The 21,295-nt window shown below is 41.1% G+C and overlaps 1 protein-coding gene across 1 annotated transcript in view; it reads left to right on the forward strand.

Annotated features, from left to right (window-relative positions):
* AFF2 (AF4/FMR2 family member 2) overlaps positions 1-18,944 on the forward strand; it is a 361,545-nt gene extending 342,601 nt beyond the window's left edge. Inside the window, exons 20-25 of the mRNA XM_038747704.1 lie at positions 1,479-1,615; positions 4,210-4,281; positions 4,637-4,730; positions 8,687-8,736; positions 13,687-13,901; positions 18,362-18,944. Of these exons, the coding sequence (XP_038603632.1) occupies positions 1,479-1,615; positions 4,210-4,281; positions 4,637-4,730; positions 8,687-8,736; positions 13,687-13,901; positions 18,362-18,483 (690 nt within the window). The 3' untranslated portion in view covers positions 18,484-18,944. The remainder of the gene's footprint in view (positions 1-1,478; positions 1,616-4,209; positions 4,282-4,636; positions 4,731-8,686; positions 8,737-13,686; positions 13,902-18,361) is intronic.
* Positions 18,945-21,295: the final 2,351 nt, after the last annotated feature.

Below are 21,295 nucleotides of genomic sequence, written 5' to 3' on the forward strand. Positions count from 1 at the left end.
GTGTACCTTTTTGAGGGGTTAAATAACGTTACTCAGGTATTAACTGCAGCTATACATTTTTTTTTTGATGGTGTGAATTGTCACAAACTGCCCAACTTGATCATCTCATACCTACTCCAGCACTTAGTACAGTGCTTGGTGGATAGTAAGTGCTTAACAAAGACATCATTATTATTATAAATTATTATTGTTTTTAAGTAGTAGTAGTAGTAATGTCCAAATGACCAAGGTGCTCATCTCTCAGTGGATTAAGGAAAGAAAAGGCCATTTTCTACTTGAAAGAAAGCCACTTTCAAAATTCAGATTTTCAACAATAAGTTCTAAAGGGGGATGGTGAGGGAGGGGAGCCTTGTAAGGCTTGGAGTCTGATAATGCGTGAAAACTGTTGTATGAACGGAGAGGAAAAAACGTTTTGGGTTGTAAATTGGCTTTGGTTGAGAGTCTGAGTTTAGTGCAAGTAAATGCTTACATAGCTCTTCACAAAGGCTAGATGATTGTTCTCCATTGGTTGGAAGTAGCACAATTGTGTTAGGCAAGTGCCTAAGCATGGGATAGATCAAGTTAAAAAGATTAAACAGTCCCTGTCCCACTCTGGGCTCTCAGTCTAAGCGGGAGGGAAAACAGGTGTCTTATCCCCATTTTACAGATAAGGAAATTGATGTACCAAAAAGTTATGTTCACTCACCACAGATTAGATGGCACAGGTCTTCTGATTCTCAGTCCTGTGTGTGTTTGTGCATGCTCTCGCTCTCTTCCCCGCCTTCCAGGCCACACTGCTTCTTTGTTTTGAACAGAGCCATTTTAGCAATACAATAATATGGATCTCTAAATTTATCGTTTCATACTTAATCGGTTGTTATGGACAACTACTCTACCACCTTGTAAACTGGTCTGTTCAGTTACATCAAAAATATTTGGATGGAAAATTTGAATAGCTAAAGATATATCACTGGCTCTTTTACATATTAGTGGAATTCTTACAGCCAGCTATCAAGAATTGAAAATGTTAAATACTGTTATAAAATACTCACTATAAAAATGTCATCTATAATATTCATTACCCATAAAAAAGAAATCAGTATGTCTAAGTCAGCTTAATCATGACCATTATCATGGATAAATCCTTTTGCAATAAAATTCTAAAATAAAATATTTAGTGGTGCTATATTTTTAGCTTCCTGACACTATTTCTGGGCATCATTTACAATATGTGATGAAATTTTTGTCAACAGTCTTACTACAATTCTCATTTTTCATGACAAACGGCAGCAGTGTGACATACCTTCACAAGTTCTGAAATATGGAAGATCCGAGCTAGCAAAGTTATCGGTCAAAGTACGGTTCGGCTTAATAGGTCCCCTCATTTTTAATGAGGCACTGTCCCGTATAAAATAGCAGGCAGGTTCCCCCCTGTTGTAATCCCTTCAGTTTATCTGAAATAAAGGAACCATCTTTTTTATGTTGTTTTCATATTTCAGCTGGAGAAGTTTGGCAAAGCTGTGAATTATGCCGATGCAGGCCTCTCCTTCATTGAATGTGGCAACGCTATGGAGCGAGATCCCCTAGAAGCAAAATCTCCATACACCATGTACTCAGAGACTGTAGAACTCATCAGGTTAATGCCCTTTCTGTGATCGTTTTTGTAATCTCATTTCAGTCATAATTAGAACCTGCTATGTTTTAAAAAATATCATTTCAACATATTAATGGTTTGTCCAAGGCATCTTTATCTCAGAAGTCATCATAATTAGTTCTTGCCATTTTAGTAATGTCATGGAAAATTTATAATTGATGGACACTGCTTTTATAAATGATCCCCTTTAGAGGTTATAATGTGAGTGTTATAATTTGCAATATTCATAAAATTAAATTTGAAATGTAGTGGGTGGAAGTAAAGTATAGTAATTTCACCGTTTGGCAGTGACACTTGTCTTTTAAAAGGTGTAGTTTTATCATTCAAAACATTAAAGTATGTCCATCAGGATTTATATTATAAACCCTATTTTCCAGGAGCTTATAACTTGGTTATAAAAAATTGCTGCAAACTGAGACTTGACATTTAAGGTCACAGCTGGAGAGAACCATTTTTGAATGAGGGGCAGGAAGGCAGGGGAAAGAATAATTTACTCCAAAATGGGTTATCTTCATTTACTCATTTTTTAAATGAAATCGTCCTGGATTGTTGGTTTAAACCATGGAGTCAACCTTGTGGGTAGCTTTAGAGAACAACAATAACCAAATTAGTATTTGAAAAATCAACCAGTCATATCTGGAAAATCACTTCTCTAAAATAGTTTTTACTCCATTTTTCTTAATTGGGCAAAGCATTGGTTTTGTTTTGTTTTTTGTTTTTCCCATCACAGGCTGTTATTTCGGTAACCCTCCTGGTGTCTCAGCCTATAATGCTGTTCATGTTTTACATTGTGACTAAGCGTGTATTTACATAAACTATAACAAATCAGAAGGTGCTGCTTCATTTTCCAACCAACAATTGGCAAACTTTAGCTTGCATGCCATCCTGGTGTGCACTCTGGAAGATCAAAAGAAAGAGGGAACTAAATAAGCAAAATGATGTTCACGGAGCATCTGCAGATCCAAGTGAACCCCTCAAAAGTAGGGCGAGTCAAGCAAAATCTCCATCCCTTCTTCGTGCCACTTTGCCCATGTCAGAGGTCCATCCATCTGCTGTGCCGTAACTGACACACGGGAAGGGGAGCAAACCCATTGGCCAATCCCCAATAATTTCAGATTCAGATGTTTCAGCCAACATCTTTAGGTATTTGGAATTCAGGATAATGTCTACCTGGAAAATTGGGGTGGGATATGTCATTCTCTGGGTCGATATGAAGCAGCTGAAGATACACTAACTTGTTGCTTCAGATGTGGATTGCAAGTAGATGGCAAATGTAATGTGAAGGTAGATTTTAAGTGGTGTGGAGGAAGTTATTTATTACTTTCTCCCCTGCGTTATTTTGGCTGCAGAGCAAGTCCCGTTTTCTTCATTTCAGGGATTATAGTTGCTCTGAGACTTGGGTACCTGCTATAGAAATGTATCTGGGAAAACAACTGGGGCATCACAATGACTTGATATTTCCAGGACCCAGCGTCAGGATCAGGTAGCTTTGTGGCACGATAAAAATGCCTTTGCTTAATACTGTGGCTGACAAGAGGGGCCACATATCAAGTCCACAGGACCTTCTGTTTGAAAGGGTCCATTCAGCTGGATGGGAGCAGTTAGCAAAGAGCAATAGGGATAGAGATCCGAGACACTAGAGGAAAGTGCTGTTAGCAAACAAACCGGTGGCTGCAGAACGGTAGGAGCCTGACTCCATTACCTCCTTGCAAATGAGAATTCATCAGGGCTGCCTGCATACCTTTAAACTTTCTTGTGCAACGCTGAACCCTATTACTTATTCTAACACAAGTACCTGTGAAATTGCATTAAGGCTCAGAACAATGATTTTATGCAATGAATTGATTTTCAAGAGCCTAAATGCAGGGAATGGAGTCTGTTCAGTTAAGGAGGGAAAAAAAAAACCAATCCAGAACTCCTGGACCTTTTATCACCCCAAATGTGGGGCAGGAACAATTAAAAAGAAAGGAAAGGGAAAACAGACAAAGATATAAATTAATGGAGGCAGAATTTTAAAATCAGTGAACCTGATCTTTCCTTTGTTCAAATCTCTTTCCAGAGAAGATATCTTAAAAAGACTTTCTGGTGCGATTAGGCCGGGCTTTTTAAACGTGTTCTTCAAACCCCACTGTGCTACAAAAGTCGGACCTAGTTGCATGTTATTTACCTCTTCTGTCATGAACAGAGCTGAGACCTACATTTTTATTTTTGCTCACCATTCATTGAAAACTAATAGTGTTGTTCAGGTAAAACATTCCCAGAAACATTATTTCTGCAGCATTTAGAGACTCAAAATATTTCACAGCATTGTCCCAGAAAATGGGCTCAGGATTCTATTTAGTTCCCTGGGGCTGATTTCTGGATGTTCCATCATTCCCATCATGGTGAAATGCTTAGACTGTTATCATTACATATTTATAGACAGAGTATGTCTGGGTCATTATCCTGTGGTCCGTTCTCCGACACAAAACAAAGCATTCTCAATTTTGAAGCATCTTATCTAGAGGGGGAAAAAAGGAATAAAAGTACTCTAAGAACCTAATGTCCAATTTTGGTTCTCCTCACCTTTCCCATAGGTATGCAATGAGACTCAAGAATTTCACAGGCTCCTCTGCCACAGAAGGTGACAAGAAACTAGCAGTTTTATGGTGAGTCCCACAGACAATGTGGAAACAGCAAAAATCCTGAGGAAGGCCTTTAAAACGAGTGAATTACTTAAGCATCTTACGCCAGATCATTATTCTTGTTTTCCATTAAACTATTAAAGGATAACTAATGGATTTCTTCAGTAGCTGACTAAACATTTAGTCTTCTAATTTATATTGTTATCAAGATGAGATTTTAATGCTCTCCCCCCATTTTTTAAATTTTTCTTCATTTACTTATGTTTTCCAATCTAACTTTAGGAGAGAATCTGCAAAATACAGAACAGCATTTTTTTTTTACAGTTTATAGGTTTCATTAAACACTGGAATTAACATAATCCTTTCCTAATTAACACAGCTATCGATGCTTATCACTTCTCTACTTGAGAATGTTTAAACTAAAGAAGGACCATGCTATGAAGTACTCCAGATCACTGATGGAATATTTTAAGGTAATCCTTATTTCGTATAATTGGGATATGTCTGGTGAATAAAATGACTAATGAGATATGACAGATGTGTTATTAAATATCAGGTGACAGAGAAGAGGCTTTTGTCAGCAAGGTTGCACCTGCATAAGACTGAACCTTTTTTCATTTCAGCCGTGTCCCTACCTCCCCTCCTCTGGGACTCCGCAGTAGGTTGAGGTTTTATTTGATCTGGGGATAGAGAGTAACATAGTTCAAATTCACAAATATTTTCCTGATTGACAAAATGGCCTGTGGCAGGTGCAGTGGTATTTGCGAATCGTGTTTACAGTAGTCAGAGTTGACCGCCTATAGTTCCCTGCACTGAAGGCCCTTTGGGTGAGCATTTACTGTCTGTTTATTGAGGCCTGTGCCCACCGTCTCTTTCTGCATAGGGGAAAATGGATCCTAAAAGAATGGGTTTCTCAACACAGCAACCCTCACCAAGCTATTGTGAGGCTCACTCCTATCTAGACCATACTCTGAAACTCTGTAGCTTGTATATATCATACATATAGATATATATTTTTTCAACATTCTTATATATGTACGTATATTCTTTAACCTTTTTCATTAGCTCATATTTGGTCTTTCCAGTAGACCCGAGGAAAAAATAAGAGACCGTAACAAGTAGATTCAGTGTGGCATGGGCTATACATCAGACATTGTGGCCAGCTAAAATCCCTCAAATAAGGCAAACTATTAGGTGCTTAACCCATAAGTCAAATCACAGGTAGGGAGGAGCCAAACATGGTTGAACACAGAACAGCATACAGACTTCTTGAGTGGTTCAAGCTAGGGCTGCCACTTCTGGGCTTGAGCCTCTGGCAGAGGCTGTGAGCACCTACTTCCTCCTCCAACATCCTGCTTGCACCACAGCAAAGTTGAGCGGGTCATAATTTGATAACAATAATGATGATGGGATTTGTTAAGCACTTACTCTGAGCTAAGCACTGTACAAAGCGCTGGGGTATCTACAAGATGATCAGGTAGCACACCAGTCCCTGTCCCCGACATGAGGCTCACAGTCCAAGAGGGAGGGTCAACAGGCATTACTGAGTCCTCATTTTACAGATAATAATAATAATGGTATTTTTTAAATGCTTACTATGTGCCAAGCACTGTTCTTAGCAGTGGGATAGATACAAGGTTATCAGGTTGTCCCATGTGGGGTTTACAGTCTTAATCCCCCTTATACAGATGAGGTAACTGAGGCACAGAGAAGTTAAGTGCCTTTCCCAAAGTCACACAAATGGCAGAGCCAGGATTAGAACCTACGACCTCTAATGTCCAAGCCCGTGCTCCTTTCACTAAGCCACGCTGCTTCTCCCAGATGAGGAAAGGGAAGCCCATAGAAGTGAAATGACTTGCCCAAGGTTTCAGAGTAGGCAGGTGGCAGAGCCAGGATTAGACCCCAGGTCCTCTGATGCCCAGGCCTGGGTTCTTCCCCCTAGTTCATGCTGCTTCTCAAAATAGAAGTGCTCTAGAAGCAGAACCATAAATGCAAGGACTACCTGAGGTGGAGGGAAAGTGTGGACATCAGGAGCTGTGGTGGGCCAGGCTCGTGATATGTCTTCCCAATCTGGTGGCCCCAATAAAAAAACTGAATGTCGATTTTTCAAAATAGGTGCCTTTTGGTATCAAAAGTGTTTCTGCTATTAGAAAAGTCCAGTCTGTTTTTTAAAGGTTATTTTTTAGGAGTTTATTATGTGTCAGGCACATAATAATGCAATACTAAGTGTTGCATAGATACAAGCTAATCAGGTGCCTGCTAATAGTCCCTGCCCTACCTGGGGCTCACTGTCTTAATCCCCATTTTACAGATGGAGTAACTGAGGCATAGAGAAGTTAAGTGACTTACTCAAGTTCACACAACAGATAAAGTGAGAGAGTGGGGATTAGAACCCAGGTCTTTCCAACTTCCAGGCCTGTGCTCTATATAGTAAGCAATGCTCCTTCTCATTTTGACTCTCGTTTGAATTGATGCACCAGCAGTAACTCTTAGTGAGTCTGCAAGAACATTTTAAAAGATAAATTACATTTTTTAAAGAAAAACAATTTTAGGGGACAGTTCCTGTCATAGTGGGTCAGACTGGTGGTCCAGCAATCTCTGGTGATCCAGCAATCTCTGGCTGTGTCTCCAACACTGACAACAGCATCTCTTCTTGGTATCCATCCTCGGGTACCAGTTGATATGCCTCAAATTGCCCAAAATGACTATCAACCATGAATCTATCCCCTTTTTTGTTATTTTCTGCTGGCACGTCATCCTGAAGTACAAATTCCATATGTGTACTACTTGCTTTTTGGAAAAATGCTTCCTTTTGTTTTTCAACCTACCACCTTGTAAGTTTCTTGGAAGTAAAGGATGGCATTGAGGTGTTCAATCACTATCATTCAATCCATCAGTGGTATTTATTGAGAACTTACTGTGTGCAGACCACAGTACTAAGCACGTGGGAGAGCACAGTAGAGTTGGAGACATGATCCCTGCCTTGAAAGAAATTATGGTTTAATGGGGGAAGCAGATTCTGAAAGGAATTACAGATGGGGGATGTAACAAAGTATAAGATTTTTTTAATGGTATTTCTTAATGAATCAATCAATGAATGGTATTCATTGAGCACTAACTGTGTGCAGAGCACTGTAGTAAACACTTGGGAGAGGACAGTACAGCAGAGTTGGTAGACATGTTCCCTGCCTGGAATGAGTTAAGCACTTATTATGTGCCAGGCCTAATAAGTGCTGGGATAGATACAAGATAATACAGCTGGACACAGTCCCTGTCCCATGTAGGGCTCACAGTCCGAATCCCATTTTACAGAAGTAATGGAGGCACAGAGAAATAAAGTAACTTGCTCAAAGTCACACAGCAGACAAGTGGTGGGGCTGGGATTAGAACCCAGGGCCTCTGTGCATTTCTGTACATAAGTACTGTGGGGCTGGGTACCATCTGGCTACTACTGGATCCTTGCTTCAGCTTCCACTGGGGAATATCTGAACCTTTTTTTTCTGCTGAGACTTGGGAAATCAGTTACCTGCATGGTGTTGCCCCATCCCAGCCTTCCTATACGGAATCAGCCAAAGCCAATAGCGACCAGGCGTGATGCTTTAAAGGCAAGAAATACCAGCTGCCTTATGCTGCATCCCCAAATCAAGTCCGTTGCAATCAGGATGATTTCCACTACTCTAGCTCTGGCAGATTTAAAAAAAAATATTTTGACACTCCCACCACTTAGAGATCACAACTTCATCAGGAGACAAAATGCAAAACTTTTTTTCTTGGCTTTTAAATGAAATGCAGCTGTGCACCAGTAAATTGTTCAAAAAAGGAAAATGGAAACCCGTTCAACTGGTATTGCCTTTAGTTTAACTCACAACATCTAGGCGATTCAAAAGCGATCTGCCCTTCCCTCACCTCATCCTATGTTATCAGAATACTCAATTATAGCTACGTAATGTGTTCCAAGACAAACGAGGCCTAACCAGCACAGTCTTCCAGCTTTTCGCCGGCCTGCCCCACTCTCCTAACCCAATGTAAAAAGTTTGCAGCTCACACTAAAGGTGAAAAGCTTCCTGCACTCTGAGGAGCTTATTTAGCAGAATAAATTTCAGAGGAAGATAATTAAACCCCTCTATGTATGAAAACTGATTTCCATTTCACTGGGCCTTTCAGTACATCACTTCTGTCATCAAGTGACTTTCATGGGTATGATTGGAGCCCAGTAATTATCCCAACCAGCTATTTTCATTGGGTACTGTATATCGGGCTAACTTTTCTGCATAAATCTCAGTTCTTGCTACGGAAACAGGAGGCAACAGGGGATGCTGTAATCAATATTAATGCACTTTAAAATCATACTTGCATCTGTTTCTGAATTAATAGAAGAAATGTTTCCTCATTTTCCTGCTTCCTTTTTTTCCTCTTTTTTTTATTTTAGAATTCTTCAAAAGCCTCTCAAGCACCATCTCCATGGGGAGGTAATGGAAAGTAAGTATTTTCTGAGAAAATTGCTTCTTCATGAAAATGAGCAATTGAATAACTTGAAAATACACTTGCATTGACAGCTCAGGAGTGAAGGTCCATTTTTACATCAGGGCAATTCTCCCGCCTTCCCCCCCTACCCCCACCCAAAAAAAGTCCCAGTCAGGTTTCAATCTAACAGCAGGACAAAAAAATTAATGTGGTTTGATATCCAATCTTTAACTATTTGATCTTTAATCCAAATGGTGACCAAAAAAGTATCTGTTAATTATCTCGAAGAACCAAATCATTTCAGGGAAGCAAAGTAAAGTTAATCTCTATTGCCATGATTTTTCAGTGATTCGCTTAGTAATGAAAGAACAATGAAATATTCACTGATACATGGTACGTGCAGTTTAATAAAACTAAAGCCATGACTATGATAAAAATGTGAAGGTACTTAGTCAACCAATTATCTATGGCTCCATGATGATTTTTATATCAATACTAAAGCACTGACCCAAAATCATATAACATGATGATATGCAACACTCTACTCTGAAAACCTTATTTTGGGATCCCGAACACTTCCCCAAATTCGTGTTTTTATGAGGATGAGTTGGATAGTTAGATTCAGTTTCAGAAACTGGAAGATGATGTAGTCTAATTGTACAAGCCTCAGACTTGAAATTGAAAGACTAAGAACTTTTTCAAAGAAAGAAGAGTAGGGAGTCCCATCTCTTTTCCCTTCTAGGTTATCTTTCTTTAGTTTCCTTGCTGGATCATGGTTGTGAGAATTCTAAAGACCCCATTACAGTGACTGGAGAGGGGAGGAGCAGGTGTGAGTTGTCACACTTTTCCAAAGTACTTTCCCATCTACTACCTCACTTATCTCAAGTATTAATAATTATAATAATATTCGTTAAGTACTTAGTATGTGCCAAGCACTGTTCTAAGCGCTGGGGTAGATACAAGGTAATCAGGTTGTCCCACGTGGGGCTCACAGTCTTAATCCCCATTTTACAGATGAGGTAACTGAGGCACAGAGAAGTTAAGTGACTTGCCCAAAGTCACACAGCTGACAACTAGTAGAGCCCGGATTAGGACCCGTGACCTCTGACTCCCAAGCTTGTGCTCTTTCCAGTAAGCCATGCTGCTTCTGAAGGAAGGAGCTCCAGGAACGTGGCCAACCATGTCTTGGCACTCATCTCCCTTTATTCATTCATTCATCCAATCATATTTATTGAGCGCTTACTGTGTGCAGAGCACTGTACTAAGCGCTTGGGAAGTACAAGTTGGCAACAGAGACAGTCCCTACCCAACAGCGGGCTCACAGTCTAGAAGGGGGAGACAGAGAACAAAACAAAACATATTAACAAAATAAAATAAATAGAATATGTACAAATAAAATAGAGTAATAAATATTAAGAGCTTACTATGAGCCAAGCACTACAGTGGATACAAGCAAATCAGGTTGGACACAGGCTGTCATTCATTCAATCGTATTTATTGAGTGCTTACTGTGTGCAGAGCACTGGACTAAGCGCTTGGGAAATACAAGTCGGCAACATATTTATATGGAGAGGAGGATCATCTAGCTATAATTTTTCCACTCCCTCGTAAGATTTAACAGAAGAATCCCTGAAATTCTTTAACACACCTCCATAAAGCATATTTTTTACTTCCTTCCAAAAGTCAAAGCCATTCAGATGACTCTGGTGTTTTTCGTGAGGTGGATTACCTTGCTACCTTTTTCTGAATAGTTATATATTAGAATGTCCATTACATGGAGGAGTTGAAGAATTAAAGAAACCTACTTTAAGATTGATAAATCATTAAAAATGAGTGAAAAGTTCCATGCCAGAAACCAGCATGGCCTAGTGGAGAGAGTTTGGGCCTGGGAGTCAGAAGGATTTGGGTTCTAATCCAGCTCCACCACTTGTCTACTGTGTGACCTTGGGTGAGTCACGTAACTTCTCTGGGCCTCAGTTACCTCATCTGTAAAATGGGGATTCTTTCTGTGAGCCCCAAATGGGACATGGACCTATGTCCAGCATGATTAGCTTGTATCTTCCCCAGTGCTTAGTACAGAGCTTGGCCCATATAGCTTAACAAATACCACAAAAAAACTATAATCCCATTTTAATTTATCACTTTCAAGGTAGGCTCTAGGTTCTACTCTGATATTGATGCTTCATTTGGTTAGGAAATGGAGCTATTGTTTTCCCCAAAATTCATTAAAATTGAAGATACAAATGAAAAGGCCGAGGAAAAAACATTCCCTGTTAATTTAAAAGCTGAAGGAGAGCAAGAAGGAAGTAGCACATTTTTGTGGGAAGTATGTGGGTCTGAGTCTAGTCCCGGCTATTCCACTGGCCTGCTGGGTGAATTTAGGCAAGTCACAGAAGTTAACCTCTCTGTGCTTCACACTCCTCATCTTTAAACTGGGTGCAGGGTTGGCTGCCCCTCCACAAAGCTATTACGAGGTTAAAATGCGGTAATTGTTGCGAGAGAGCTCTCAGACTAAAGATCCTTATGAATAATGCAGAGTAGCATCATCGCCTCACAAGGCCACTTCTATAAACAACACAGACTTTCCAGAGCCTAGATGTGTGCTACAAAGATCGTAAGCTCAATTGCCCTGCCTCTTAGCGAGGTGACGTAAAGGAGCACCCTTCGATGAGCTCAGCAGCCCATCCAGAGCCTCCAACTTTCAGAGTAAGAGTGGTGTTCAGTCAGTCGTATTTATTGAGCACTTACTGTGCACTGAGCACTGTACTAAGCACTTGGGAGAGTAGATATAAACAATAAAAGGACACATTCCCTGCCCACAACGAGCTTATGTCACACCTAGCCTAAATCACTCAGTCCACAGTTTTAACCCATTTCCTTTTCTGTCCATAGCGGGGAGGGAAAGTAGCAGCTTCTGAACAATAATTCCCCATGCACGTGGAGGCCGTCCTTGAGTCTCCCCTTAGCATTCTCTTCTCCCTAGCAAATCTAGACCCTGATTTGTTTTGGGGGTCAGCTTTTCCTTCCCATTGGCCCATCGCGGAGTCGAGTGCTGCTAGTTTCGGAGCCCAGCCTGGCATGGAGGTGACACAGTTGCCAGGGCATAGACATTTCCCACCCATTTTGCTCCAGGCGCCGCCCTGTTTGAGATGCTCTAAAAGGATGGTCTTTACCCACCTTGGCAGTCGGAACAGGGCCCTGTGCTCAAATGAAAGCCTTTCTGGCTGCTGTAAGCAATCAACAATAGTGTGAGAGTCGATTTTCCCCATGACTTTTTAGACCTAGTCAGGCATTTGGGGGCATCTAATTAAGCTAGAGTTTCTTTTAAAGATTAGTAGAGTTAAAGTAAACTAACTTAGAAGTCACTGCTCCTTTCTCCCAGAGCCTGGCTTGGAAAGAAATGATTGATAATGAAATGGAGCCTTTGTAATCTGACAGAAATGAAGAAATCCAATGAGGAAACTGCTCTTTTATCCTCATTTGACCCCACTGTCCCTAGATCCCATTGGCTTAGGTTTCCAAAACAGCAAATGACATAATATACTACCCTTTCACCAGGAAACTTGATATATCTCGATGCTTGCCTACAAGAACAATGGCTTCTAGTTACTCTATAGCAATATGGTAGGAAAAATCTCACCTCATCTTGCACTAGACAAGTGTGAGACGAATGTGGGTACAGAGATACATGGGCATAAGGTTTGAATTATAGCAGTTATAGATTCCCCTACAGCCCCAAATAAATCAAAGGGAGATGATTCTTTGTGTGTAGAAATATGCCACTTATCCTAAGTGGTTAAAGCAGAACTTCCTTGAACCCACTGACAGTGTGTGATTGTTAATTGCTCCCAGGTTTAATACTAATAACAATTATGCTTTCTGTGCATTACAATCTGGGCACTTCAGATAAAACATTTGTTTCACTCTATCATGCAATACATCCATCCTATAGGCAGATATTAACTGCTGGCCTTTTCAGTAGGCTGTGATCATTCCCATTCCCATGCTTATTTTAAAGGATTTAGCAACATGGAGAGAAAAAAAGCAAAAAACAAAGAAGCAGTATTTCTCTCAAGTGATGGACACTGCTTTCCTCGACAAAATGCAGTTGTTAACCTTCCTTTCTTGGGGCGCGCTTTCATGATAGTCCAATATATTTGTCTTGGTAAAGGGTCCAAAATAGGGATGAGGGAAGGTGGGGAATTTAAAGACCCCGATGGCGTTTGTATAAGCCCATTTTCTCAGGGAACAGCCTTGCGGAGAATTTTCTGCCATGCAGTTCTAAACATGTGAGATTGCTGCAGATGACCTCCAGGCAGTTTGCAGCCAGCAGGTGATTCCTAATTGCTGGTGTTAGAATTAAAAGAAAATCTATATTAGAACATTAGTACTGCACTAAGTAGGTAACTCAAAACACTGCTCTTTATAAACCAGTGTGCAGATGAACTGTCGGCAATTAAAAGGAAATCTCCATAGCAAGACTTAAAGAATCCTATAGAGATAGTCACAATCCGACTCTACCCAGACTTCCTAATACGGCTCTACGGGGTGCTTTTAAGGATTGCACTTTGCTTATTGTGGTGACTGTATTTGTAGCAAACTGTCATTGTGGTTTCCACAAAATGCTTTGATAATAGGCCAATATTGCACATTGAGTGTTTTCTAACTGCCAATAGCCACTCCTGGCAGCAGGTAGAAAAACCATTATAGCTATGAGATATTTCTTTTTCTAAAAGATTGCTATATTTGTTACATCTATTTTAAGTAAGAGGTTCATTTGTGGGGAGGATTAAAGCCGCCTTTCTGGTTTACAACGCTCCTTTTGTTTCAAACAAAAGGAGAAAAGTGCGTGCCGACAGAAAATGTCATGGCTAGAGGGAGGGCTTTATTTTTCAGGTTAGAAAAATTCTGTGAGAGAAGCCAAGTGACAGGCTTGAAAGAATAATTCTCTGCTCCCTTTCCTAGGAGCACAGAAACTCCGTCTCCCATGTCTCTCAGCCCATCCCCAGTCAGCTCTGTGGGGAGCAGTGCCGGAACCGGAGGCTCATCGTCTTCAGGCACCGTAACCATCCCGCAGAGAATTCACCACATGGCTGCCAGTCACGTAAACATCACTAACAACGTCCTGAGGAGTTATGAGCACTGGGATATGGCAGACCGACTGACCAGAGAGAACAAAGGTGACTAGTTTTCATCGACAAATGTGAACCATCCTGTTTTTAGCAACCCTCCGACACTGGATTCACTCCGTAATTACTCTTCTTTCATGGTGGCCCTCTCCCCACAGGACCTGAGATTTAGTGGCTCTCTTGGGGGTGCATGGTGAAATCCACCTTCTGCTATCATGTGAGGAATGACCTCATTTTGGCTGTCTCTGTGGCAGTGTAGAGGAACGGGGCTTTTGGAAACCTGAATTCTAGTCCCAGTTCAGCCTCAGTTTCCATATCTTGACAATTGGGGTAATAATTCCTGCCGTTTTCCTTATTGTAATAATTATGGTATTTGTTAAGCACTCACCATGTGTCAAGCACTGTTTCACACCTCAAAGGAATGTTGCGAAAGCAAAATATGATCCCTCCCATGGCTGGGGCAGGTCTGTTACTATCTCAACCACAGAACTGGATAGAGGACATGGATTAATTGGTCTGGCCTCACTTTTCCAGAGGCCACAAACCTGGGCCCCTTGGAAAGATTTAGACTCGTCATCATGGGTAGGCGACCCGTCCACCCTAAAGCCCCCTAGCTCATTTCTTTCCTTCTCCCAGAGAACTGAGGCAAGTAGCAAGTTTCCATAAATTATCAGGACCACCCTGCCCTCAATTCAACAGTGTGGGGTTTAATTAAGATTAATAATAGACCCCCTGTGGGCAGGGGTGGTTTGAAGCATCCTTGACTGACTCACTTTAGTTGGGCTCCTGGGCACTCAAATGTAGCTGACAGTGGGTCCCAAGCGTAGATCACTATAATGTCTTCTAGCTGTTTCGGAAATGCACTACAACACCTGCTCATCCACAAACCCTGCAGCCCAGCTCCACCTCTCTCTGCCTTATTTTACCACGGTTAATTAGAGGGCAATTCAATATTTATGGATTTCTTTCATAATTACATCCATTTTCAAAATCTGTTAAAGTAATTCCCTTTAAATTAACTGCAGAACTTTTTTTCAGGAGGAATGCAGGCATCTGCTCTGATGTTCGAATGAGATGGTGCTAATCTTGTAATTAGCACGGTGTGTCAAGGAGTTGTTAAATGTCTTGTCTGATATTGAATCAAAATAGCTCAGGCATTCAGCCAGTAACAAGAAAATTTGTCCTGCAGACACCGTTGTCAGTCCCCTAGTTTAACTGGGGAAGAAAACATAATTTGGTCTCTCTGGGCTTCACGTACTTAATATTTGTGCTCAGATTGGTTCATTTTTCACAGACCTCTCTCTTAAACTGCAGGTATAAAAAGGGTGGACCTGAAGTGCTTTTTGTTTTTTTTTAGAATCCCACAGACAATAGGAGGGGAAATCTGACCTTTATTTTATTTTTTTTTAATGGTATTTGATAAGAGCTTAGGTGCCAGGCACTGTACTCAGGTAGGATACAGTCCCTGTCCTACATGGGGCTCACAGTCTTAATCTCCATTTTATAGGTAACTGAGGCACAGAGAAGTTAAGTGACTTGCCTAAGGTCACACAGCGGACAATTGCAAAGCTGAGATTAGAACCCAGGTCATTAATTCAGTCATATTTATTGAGCAGAACACACAAGTCCTTCTGACTCCCAGGACTATGGCCCATCCACTAGACCACACTGCTTCTTTACTCTGTGACTAGAAGCTTTGCATTATCCAGTCCCTGGCATTCTACTGCAGAAACACTTTTCTTTAGATATTACCCATATTGCATTAGCTTGGAAAACATAAGCACTTTCCCTTGTGCAATGTGAGAGGATAGAGGGTAAAGCAAGGCAAGTTGGTGGTTGCAGCCCATTTACGTGGTCAAACATCGTACGAAATATCCATATTTGAGCTTAATTTCCCATTCCAAGTTCAAATATGGTGAATTGAACAATGGTAGGTTATATTTTCTTAGAAAATAGCCTTTTTCATAAAATATAGCATGTAGCCAAAAGAAACGACTCAATTACCAATTGAAATTCTTCCTGGCTGTTGCAGCGTATAAACTAAACCAAATTTGCAGCCTAGGGAATGCATGAAATGTGTGCTGTTTAGAGACATCCGCCTGTCGGACATGTCCCCGTCTAGACTGTGAGCCCGTTGTTGGGTAGGGACCATCTCTATATGTTGCCAACTTGTACTTCCCAAGCACTTAGTACAGTGCTCTGCACACAGTAAGCGCTCAATAAATATGATTGAATGAATGAATGTCACTGGGTGCAGTTCAAGCCTAGATGTGACCTTTTCTTTAATGCCATTTGTTAAGCACTTATAACGTGCCGAGGACTATACTAAGTGCTGGGACAGATACAAGCTAATCAGGGTGGACACAGTCCATATCCCACATGGGACTCAGAGTCCTTAATCCCTATTTTACAGGTAACTGAGGCACAGAAAAGTGAAGTGACTTACCCGTAGTCACACAGTGGATAATGGTGGAGCTGAGATTAGAACCTAGATCCTTCTGACTCGCAGGCCTGTTCTCTATCCACTAGGCCCCACTGCTTCTCTTTGAGGAACATAAAGGAAACCCTGCACTAAGAGGAAACAGTCCCTCATTTGTATCCAGTTAGAAACCAGCAAAGCCTCTGGAGGTGGCGTTTTCACAAAGTTAGAAGTCACCTCTCATAGGGAGGCAGCTCATTTGACTTGAACCCCAAAACTGCTTCAGGGATGACAGCAGCAGTTGTAACAGTATTAAGTGCCCATTTGGGATGTACAAGGAGTTTGGGATTACAAAATGAAGTTGTTACATTAATGTCTGTCTCTCCTGTAGACTGCAAGCTCCTCATGGGTAGGTATGTGGTCTACCAACTCTATCATATTGTACTGTCCCAAATGCTTAGTACAGTGCACTGTGCACAGAAAGCGTTCACTCAACACCATTGATTTTTTTTTATCACTACTCCTCAAGAACCTCTGATGGTCTTACATTTCTCATCAAATTGGAAACTTCCTGACCATTAACTTCAAAGCACTTGATCAGCCCCCCTCCCTTTTATTTCTCCCACTACATGCACACACATACGCCGCTCTTGAGTTGTAGTGCCCATCTATGGTGACTTCACGTTTCTCACAGATACACGAGTAAAGGCATAAAAATGAAGTTAAATGAAGAAAGTTCCCTCAATGAGTGGAGTTCCACCAATGATCCCCAGTGCGCTGGCAGAGGTAGAATGGTGAATGATGTTAGGAATTACAGAGCAGTTACTACAACAAATGTGGCTCGATGCAAAGCCAGTGAGGCCCTGGTACACACAAGCAAGAGCGGCACTTTATACATTTCTTGTGTCTCAGTTTCCCTTGCTAAATTTGTAAACCCCTTGAGATGACAGACCAAGTCTCTTAGTTACATTCAAGTGCTTAGTATAGTGCTGTGTATTCAGTTGGCTCTCAATAAATCTTACTGTGGGTCATGATCTTGTTTGTAGATTGCTAAAGCAAGCACATGTGGCTTTACCAAACAACCGCTATATAGGTAGTATTCTCAGAAGTTTGCAATGAACAAATGGTGCTTGTTGTCCTAACCACACTACTACACTGATTATCTATATGGCATTCAGGGAGAGTAAGTCTCTCAAGGTTAATCCCTCAGAGAAATATCAGGTACAGCTAAATATTCCCGAAGAATTCCAAACTGAGATACTTAACAAGTTTAAAGTTTAGGGAACGAGTGAAAAGCTAAACCAAATTGTCACACATCCCTAGAAAGACTTCTATGGACAAACATATCTTTATAAGCAACGTTCCCCACAAAGACTAATCAATCAGTTTAGAACCCGGGAGTCAGAAGGACCTGGGTTCTAAAACCAGCTCCTCCACTTGTCTGCTCTGTGATCTTGGGCAAATCACTTCCCTTCTCTGTGCCTCAGTTACCTCATCCTTAAAATGGGGATTAAGACTGTGAGCCTCACTGGGGACACGGACTGTGTCCAACCTGATTACTTTGTATCTACCCCAGTGCTTAGAACAGTGTGTGGCATGTAGCGAGTGCTTACGAAATACCATTAAAAAAATCAATTGTATTAATTGAGCGCTTACTGTACATGGAGCACTGTATTAAGTACTTGGGAGAGTACAGTGTAACAGAGTTGGAAGACACATTCCCTGCCCACGAGTTTACAGTCCAAAGCACATGGCAGAATGTCCCGTAAGACTCTCTACACAGGTTCACGTTAAGACAAGCCAAGAGGGGATGTCTTTTCTGAATCTTTAGGTCTACATGCAGCTTTTTGGCTTTCATTTCCAGATGATTATGGAGTATGTAAGTGTTTGCCTTCTGGGAAATGTGGCTTCCAGGCAAACTTTCCACTTCCCCTGAACTCCGCTTGCAGTTGCAGCTGGTAGGTTCTCAATAGATAGCAAAAGCCCGAGTGCTTTCTCTAGTGGGCCAAAAATGAGCCTTTTTGTGGTACAACTCAAACAGATTTGCATGACGCTGTTGAAAACTCTAACCGGATTCTCTTTCTGTTTGCAGAATTCTTTGTCGACTTGGACTCTGTAATGGGACCGTTAACCCAACACAGCAGCATGACCAACTTGGTCCGGTATGTGCGCCAAGGACTTCACTGGCTTCGCATTGAGGCACATTTGTTGTAGTAACTGCTCTGTAATTCCTAGCATCATTCATCGTTCTACCTCTGCCAGCGCACTGACGATCACTGGTGGAACTCCACTCATTGAGGGAACTTTCTTCATTTAACTTCATTTTTATGCCTTTTTTTATATATCTGTGGGAAACGGAATTCACCATAAATGGGCACTACAACTCAAGATAAGCGAATGTTGTGTCATAAGACGCGTTTTCAGCGGTTTTATATGCATCTCGTGGATCCTACCAGTCTGACGTGCTTTACGGGACAGTGCATTGCCTGCAGTATTGTTTTCGGACCACACTGCCTTCAACAAAGAACAGAAAGCACTTTGTGAAGAGACGGATAACTGAGAAGTGGAACAAACTGTTTTAGGTATAAGATCATTTTGATGAAAAGGCCCTGCAGAGATAAATAAGTAGAAGTTAAAGGTATTCACCCAAACCCTGCTTCCTCTCTGTACCTGAAGCCAGTGCTTCACTGCTTAGTTATGGCATCTTTTACCTGTCAGAGTTAATTGCTAAGCTATCACATCTTCCTCAGTCTCGATCTCTATAGGAAATTTACAATGGGAGCATCTAAGTTTAAGATGTCCAAATAAGATCAGAGCACCGAGAGTGCTAGGAAGTAAAAGAGCCCAGCAATGCCACTCTTAAAAATGATGCCGTGCTATGTGATTGTTTTTCTAACTGTCCCCCTCAGATTGTTGTGATTTTAAGAATCATTTTTCATTGACTGAATTGGTAAAAATGTATTACAGCTCCGTGATTCGACTCCAAGAGTAATAGTCACCTGGACTTTTGGCGGGAGCAAAGATGAGTCCTGTTGGGGCGGGCATGATTTTAATGGTGATGCTAAAGTCATACAATCCAGATTTGGACAGCGTAGGTGAAAAGAAAAGTGTCAACTCCTAAATCGCGCCTGAGCCCGAGGTTAGTCTGGGACTCTGAAGCACTTTTAGAAGCCACAAGGAACTCAAAGTTATACTTAATTGACAGGTCAGAAGTAGTGGGGAGTATTGTTTTCCTTTCATGAAATGTAGGGGAAAAGAATTAAGAAATGGCTAGACTGAAGAGGTAACCCGTTATTTGCGTACTTACTACTAATGGGTGTTAAGTCAAAACTTTGACCAGTCAATTTATAAATACCCCCATTTTCCCAGTTCTTTTAGCTAGTTACCAAGGACTCATTTCGGGGGGACGATTCTGGAAGGTGGTCATGATGATGAAGCGGTTCAGACATAATCCCAGAGAAAATTTAAATATATCTAAGCATTCGGTATTGCCCCCACCTTCCCTGTTTGATGAATTATTCTTGTGGAAATGACTTTACAGAGTTGCCAATTTGGCTGCTATTTCATCCACTCCCGATCCTGTCTGCGCTCCTCACAGTGCTGTAAATTTCATTTAGGTCAAAATACTGCAGTGTAAATAACACGGTACCATATCTTACTGGAAGAACCTTATGTGTGTATGAAATATTATCCAAATCTGAGTTAATTGCCATTACTTTCTAAGTACGTAATCCTCTATATCCTTTAATCTGTTGAGTTATTGGATTGTGTTCATTGACTTGTGACCAGATATAGGACAAATTTGTGTTTATAAGATTCAGGCTGTGTTTATGTGTTTGTTTTTTGTTGTTGTTGTTGTTGTTGGGTTTTTTGTGGTTTTCTTTACAGTCTTGCATAACTGTGGTAGGGAGAGTCAACGATACTCCTCTCCCCTCACGCTGGAATAAGTGTCTTTTTTGGCTAAAAACAGCTGCAGTTTCCCTCCGTTCCACCTGCCTTTTTGAAACTTGCAGTAGTTTGTCCCTCCTTGAGCTCGTGATAATTTGGTCAGAGGGTGAAGTTGATTTTCACCCAAATATTACCCTCCGAAGATGCTTTAGAGAGCCCATACCCTGAGCCCCAGTGTCATCCTTTCTCTGAATCGAGCTTGACCTCTTCCTCTGAGTGTTCAATGGCAAGGAATAATTTTTCTGATGCCTTTTAAATGGACAAAAACAGCAGGTTGAGGGAGTTTAAAAAATGAGGGATTTTGCCAAACACTTTATTTAGTAAACTCTGAAAATGTAAGCTCTTTGCAAGAGCTAAATTTTTCCATTTGTTTTGAAGGCTTACCAGTTCAATTGCCTCCCTATTCTGCCTAATGAAGTACATTGTCCTAACTTGTTAGTTCAACATAGAATGTAATCCTAGATTGTCACAGACTTACAAAGAGTATACACTTCTTGAAACACAATCTCCAGAAACAAGAGTTCAGAGAGCTAATGGCTGTTTCCCAGGGAAACAGGCATATTATCTTTCCCCTGCTACTTATAGAAAAGAGACTCTTTTCTCTAATTTCAGCATATTTTCATGTATCCTTTACATACAACAGGTAGCTAGCTCCGAAAATTAGCCTACCTGATTTCCCCTCCAGTGACTGGCTTCAAAGTCTCTGCCAAATCAGCAGCAGGATCCCGGTGCCTAACAGTCAAGCCCGGCTTCCCAAGTCTGCTTATTATTTAACAGTTTCATTTCGAAAACATCATGGAAATAAATTAAGCATAGAGTGTGAGTTACTTTCTGATCCAGTAGGATGATACTTACTTTTGTTTTGGCTAATCGGGATTTATAACTGTTTTGTGGATACTGTCACGACCATCCTTAGAGTCTGGGATTCAGTTCTTTCAGGCCTCACAGTGTGGTCCTGTTAAGCCTGTTTTCTTATTTTAAGTGGTTGGGATGGCCAGGTCTGTCTCTCTGAAGTGAGGAACTGATAGGCAGTTGTCATGCTAAACACTGTGAGCATAGCACATTTGCCTAACAGTTT

The sequence above is a fragment of the Tachyglossus aculeatus genome, chromosome 6 (genome assembly GCF_015852505.1).
Source record: "Tachyglossus aculeatus isolate mTacAcu1 chromosome 6, mTacAcu1.pri, whole genome shotgun sequence".
Taxonomy (NCBI): Eukaryota; Metazoa; Chordata; class Mammalia; order Monotremata; family Tachyglossidae; genus Tachyglossus; species Tachyglossus aculeatus.